Source organism: Pempheris klunzingeri, chromosome 6 (genome assembly GCF_042242105.1).
Source record: "Pempheris klunzingeri isolate RE-2024b chromosome 6, fPemKlu1.hap1, whole genome shotgun sequence".
NCBI classification, from domain to species: Eukaryota; Metazoa; Chordata; class Actinopteri; order Acropomatiformes; family Pempheridae; genus Pempheris; species Pempheris klunzingeri.
The window spans coordinates 20,430,932-20,436,931 of NC_092017.1; the positions used below are offsets into that span (position 1 = coordinate 20,430,932).

General features: G+C 39.1%; 1 protein-coding gene across 2 annotated transcripts in view; it reads right to left on the bottom strand.

The window, feature by feature from the left end:
• The window catches only part of dennd1b (DENN/MADD domain containing 1B), a 103,072-nt gene that overhangs the window by 56,627 nt on the left and 40,445 nt on the right, over positions 1 to 6,000 (bottom strand). For both annotated transcript variants that reach the window (XM_070832125.1, XM_070832124.1), the window contains exons 5-6: positions 5,592 to 5,711; positions 189 to 258 (exon numbers count right to left, since the gene is read on the bottom strand). In XM_070832125.1, coding sequence (XP_070688226.1) covers positions 189 to 258; positions 5,592 to 5,711 — 190 coding nt within the window. The remainder of the gene's footprint in view (positions 1 to 188; positions 259 to 5,591; positions 5,712 to 6,000) is intronic.

Below are 6,000 nucleotides of genomic sequence, written 5' to 3' on the forward strand. Positions count from 1 at the left end.
AGCATGCAGAAGACGAGCACAATGGAGGAAAATATCTTGCCACAGTATCGTTTCAAAAACACTAAACTGTGCGCTTCTTTCTCAGGCGAATCAAACCATCGTACTTTATTTTTCATGTAATGTGCTTAAACTGCACTGTATACTGTAAACATAAAATTATAAATAGTTGAGAGAAAGGAGATGATTACCTGTTGTTTTGTTAGGTAGTCTGCCAGAGTGTTAAGCAACTTGTAGTAGATTTCAAACCACGGTAGATAACTGCAAGAGACAGAGAGACAAAAGTATTAATGGAAATTCATTTTATCATCTTCTACAATGAACAGTTAGGACGGGCTGAATTAAAGCACATCAGAATTTATCATTACAGGGTCTGCAGTTAAAAGTACAAATGTAGAGAGATTCAGCCTCCTGAAAACTTTTTGTGTGTGTTGCGACTCCATCTCTGCCCATCACAATGTGTATGAACAATTTCACCACCTCCTGGGCAGTACAAATTTAAACAGCGCTGGGTTTTTTCTATACAGTATAGCATTGCAATATTACCGTGTGTATGTACTTGCTATTGTCAGTGACCTATTGCTTAAAGATCACATGCATACTGGACATTGGTAATGGATAGTGTTCCTAGCTACAGCTACTCCAAAGCAGTTACGCTGGGAAAAAAAAAAAACAGTAAATGCTATCTAGTCCTTATTATGACATTCCTCATATCCAGGGCCGTCCACATGCAAAGAATTCCTGTCATGTCTGCTCTTTAAGCCAATAGGGAGGGAAGATAGAAGAAAAAGAAAAAAAAAAACAATGGATTTTAGATGCTTTAACAAAGAACCACCATAGCTTTCGTGTGATGCGGAGGGATGCTGTGGTTTACAAGCATACTGCTCACAGATGCACAGGCTTAACAAGAATGCAGCCTAAGATGCCTCCTGCCCCCCCCCCCCCCCCCCCCCTTCCCCACCTCCTCCTTCTGCCCCCGTCTGAGCTGCTTTTTATGCCCTTCACAGTTTAAAAAAATCTTTGCCTTATGCAATTAATGTAAAATAAATAAATTCATTAACAAGCTCAAAATAATTTATACTGCAGTGTTTGTGTTAAAGCTAATCACTAAGTACACCCACCATAAGCTAAAAGCATCTGCAGCATGGCTTTCTTTACAAAGTTGACATTTTCTTGGACTTGGTTTCTAGGTGGAAGATGGCCAACATTTTCTTTTGGCATAAAAGCGGCAAGGACTCGGTTTATTTAATGTTATGCAATCAAATAATAAAAACATGGTGTCCTATCAAGGTATTGAATTTTTATTTAGTTTGGGGATTTAACATGCTGTTTTGAACACTGCATGAATAATGATCCTAGATAAGGACTTCTTAGCATTGGGATGAAATAAACAGAAACTCCCATTAATGCTTCATTAACTTGCCTGGATGCAGAGGTTGAAAAATAAATTAGTGGCCCAATGAGCCAATCAATCAAAAGTGGATTCTCATTTGCTCCCCAAAGTCAGCGAAAGTGAACAAGTGAACGCAGTGTTAAATACCAGTTACCAGAACAACATTTCCAACTGAAATTAAAAATCTGACAAAGAGCTTAAATCGGTAGCTTCTTCGTTAAATAATAATATATATGCGAGAGTGAGGGTGTGTGACTTTATGAGCCAGTGAAATCCTGTTCAGGCAGTTGGCTAAAGACTGAGGAGTTTCCAGGGCATGGGTCACTGGCTGCTCTGTAGACTGGAATTAACAGACAACAAGAAAACAATAAAATGAACCTAATGTAAATTTTCATACCGCTAAATCCGCAAGGAGCCAATGACAGGCCAGGTTCCCGGAGAAGTGCAGCCAAGCGCACCAATCAGAGAGGTTGAGTGACCATTAGTCTGAAACAATCAGCCTCTTAACATGCCAATATTTTGACGTCTGTGTGGGGAATTACCACATTCAGGTCACACTCGCAGGAGTAACTAAATCAAACATGCGTGTGTTAATTCACATGCTGTTCAGATATGAACCTGAAGACCTATTTCTGCCACGTCAAACAACATACGACACAAATATCTGCATACGGGGTCAGTTTACATTTAACCATTCTACAAGAAGTTCAGTCTGATATAATGACTATGGGGGAGAACAAATCCTTTGTATTATCTAACTCCTGTATGCCTTGTGTTTAAAAAGCCAGGCTGGACATTAAACCTTCATTTTTCACAGTTGAAGGGGACGTAAATAGGCCTCTCGTTGTCAGTGCAGCCGTCAGGCCTCACAGATCCCACAGTCGTTACTCCTCTATGCCAAGGTGCTGTAAATCCTTTGTTTTAGAGGAAAACACATGATCACTGGTGAAGGCATCCAACCACAAATTATCAATATCCTTCTTACATCTTCTTACAATAGGTGACGGCTTTTTATGCTTTTTCAAATGCACTAGAATGAATATAACTTAGAGATGTATTGTCTTGCTCTACTTATTCCCCCTCCCTGCTCTGCTCTCTCTGTTGATGCAAAGTTAAAGTTTGGAAAGCTTAGAGAGATACTCCTACTCATCACAGTTCATTGCTCAGATCTGTTTGTGCTTCGCAAATCCTCCGATAGAGAGAGAGGCATCCATCACTAGAGTGCTCAGTGCGTGGGGGCCCCCGCAATCTCTCCTGCCATTTTAAACACATGTCTTCTCAAAGTGCCATGTACTCAAAGAATGAACCAGTTAATCTGCGAGCCCACTCACAGCCCGTCATGCTCTCCATCCCAGGCTCGGTCCACCTAACACAACGGAAATGTCTAACAGAAGACAGGGCCGTGGAAGTGCCTTTGGAACTCATAATTATGCTATTACAGACAGAAAGAAAGAAAATAGAGTGAAAGAAAACAAAATCTCCAAATACTGTGGACACACACAATGCTGCATTTCATCTATGCACGTCAGCGGCCAAGTTGTTTGACTAACTCTTTATTTTGGAGCACTTATTGTACATCAGCCCTTTCTGCTGCCATAAACTACCTGTTGGGTGCGAAGCAGGACCATTATTCCTGTTTCTTAAATCTCTTTTAATGTACAGGCATCTGTAATCGTAAGTCATCTTACACTTTGTAAACGACTCAGTGGAAGATTTCATTACACCTTTACTTTCTCGGGTTAAGGGTTAAGTACAGGAAAGGAAGTGTCCTCCGGCGACCCACTAAGTGACCACTAACTGGAGCAATGCCGTCCCTAAAGTGTATTCTAAAGCCTCAGCCATTACGTAAAAAGGAAAACATTTCATGTCCAAATTACTTTCATGTTGAACAGAAAATGAGTCAAAGACTAAGAGAAAACAGACAATAACAGTATAAAATTTAACAAGTTATACATAGATTTTTTTATGCCGTTTCTTTTTTTTTTTTCTTTGAAGTTTCGCCTGAAGGGAGCATGGCCCTTTTGGCCATGGCTTTAGCAATGAGACTACAAAAGGGCAGTCCACATAAAACTGTCCTACTCATTAAGACACTTCCCCCTGTAAGCAGAGGTGACAATTTTATGGTCCCAGCGCTTCAACAATCACAGAGACTGTTTTAATTACTTTTATATTATATCTAAGGCAAATCTTAGATTAAATGAAAATGAACTTGTGAGCCTGGGTCTTCCTGCTTTAGATTTTAAAAAGTGACATTTTAACTGATATATCTTTAAGATGAACAACTTACATTATCTGTATTTTTTCCATTTTTCTTTGGTTATCATTTTTTTAACACAAGCAATCTGCAGTAACTTTCTTAATACTGTCTTGCATAACTAATATGATAGAATGGAAAAACAGTTTAAAGAATAATAAACAAAAAAATTAACATTTGACCGAGGACATTGAACGCAGGATCTTAATTTACACTCTTCTCATATTTCTTCGATGAGATATCTGGAAAAAAAAAAAATTATGCTTCAGAATATTTTCACTTATCTTTTCCCAACACAGTGGGGCTTCTTAAGATAAAAAAAGAAAAAGAGCAGGACAAAAAATAAGAAAGAAAAGTGTAACTGGGGAGCACACAACAATTTTAAATCAACAAAAAAAAAAAAAAAAAAAACTTTCTATACGTTATCTTATTATAAATGAAGCAAGCCATGCAAACTACTCAGAATGCATAATGAATTTTATACATCATATGTCAAATGAATTAGCATGTCTAACTCAGCGAGAGGGACAGGGGAACCTCTGCTAATTGGCAGTGAAGCTTCATGCATAATTATGGGCCAAGCGTCTTTGCTGTCGCACTGTGGCAGTAGCCGAATAACGAGGAGAAGAGAGAGAGAGAGCGAGAGAGAGAGAGACAGAGAGAGAGAGAGAGAGAGGGGGAGAGAGACAGAGAGAGAGAGAAAAGAAAAACAAAGGCCATGGAGGCTGGCCGGGAAGGGTGGGTGGTGTGGGGAGGAGGGACACTGTTCTTCACAGCAGCTCATCAGGGCAGCGACAAACCCATGACTGTCCATCAACAGCCACACACCCAGCGTGCGCGCGCGCACACCCACACATACACACACCGGACAACCACACACACATACACACACACACCCACACACGTACAGAGGCGAGAGAAGCACTTTCAGGGGCGCTGGTTTACACTCAGAGAAAAAGAAAGGCTTTATGCTCCTTTTCCAGTTTGGTGTTTGCTAAACTGCTTAAAACATGGATTAAAAATGGATTTATTTAGTACATTTTCCTCAATTTATTCTAAAGTGTATCAGCCTGTCCACTGAGACTAGCACTAGAGTGTTCCTTCTTTGTAATGGTAAGGTAATTACATCTGTAAAAACATTGTGTCAACATGCAATTACATGGGAATTAAATGATAATAGCCTTTGTTGGAGAGTAATTATGCGAAGAAAATGCAATTTTCCTGGGTTTGGGGTCCTCATATCTGCATACGGTAATAGGATAAATGCACCTATGAAAAATCAAAAACTGCTAAACTTTTGGATAATTATAGGCACATCACTAACATATTTGTGTGGGCAGATGAGAATATAAATTTGTTATTCTGGCATAGTGCAGTTCAGTGTGAAGTGTGAGAATGAATGGAAATGCTTTCTCAAAAATCTCTGTTGACTTCTAAAGTCTGGTAAATTAATTTTTTTTCATCACACTTGAGAATAAATGCAGATATAAAGAAAAACAGTTATAAGACTGATCAATAGATAATTTGAAAAAGGGCAGAACAGACCAAGTCTTGCTTATTTGAACGAGTAAATAAAAACAGCGATGTTTGAACGAGTCTTTTTTCAACACATTTTCTTGTTTCTGATTCAGAAAGTAAAATGTGAGAGGCTGACTTTTATATGATTGGATTTGTGAAGTGCAACGTGACTTCTAGCACATCCAGTTTTGACATTTGTTTAATTTATGGAGGTTGGATATGTTTAAATAACGAAGTGTATGATACCCAGTGTTAAAAACTGTTCATTACAACAGCACAATTTTGAATGAGGAATAAAAAAGGGACACATGTACCTTGGGGTATTAATTCATCTAAAGAGAACAACAAGATTTAGAGAGCACGTGAATGTGTGTGTGTGTGTGTGTGTGTGTGTGTCTGAGTGTGCATGTGTGTGTGTGTGTGTGTTACCTGAGGAGACATATGCAGACCCGGCAGCCTTGAGTGAGTCGACAGAAACCAAACCTCTGTTTGCTGTCAATGTCCGTCAGCACAAAGGTAAAATTCTGCCCCACCTGACTCTGGGAAACCCTGGAGCCGGACACAAGGGACACACACTCAAATATGGCCAAAACCACATAACGACTTATCAACTGTACACAATAGGGGTTCAGAAAAATCAATAAAATCCTGTAAATTCAAAATACAATATTACAAAACACAACTCGGTTGAGCTAGATCAGAAATAACCTCATTTTCAAACAAAATCTCACCATGAGCTAAATCTCCAGTCAAGGTCCAAATCTGATGTCACATATTTCCACTATGGCTGCTTGAAAAACTGTAAAAAGCTCTTCTAACCCCAAGATAAATTTTAGTG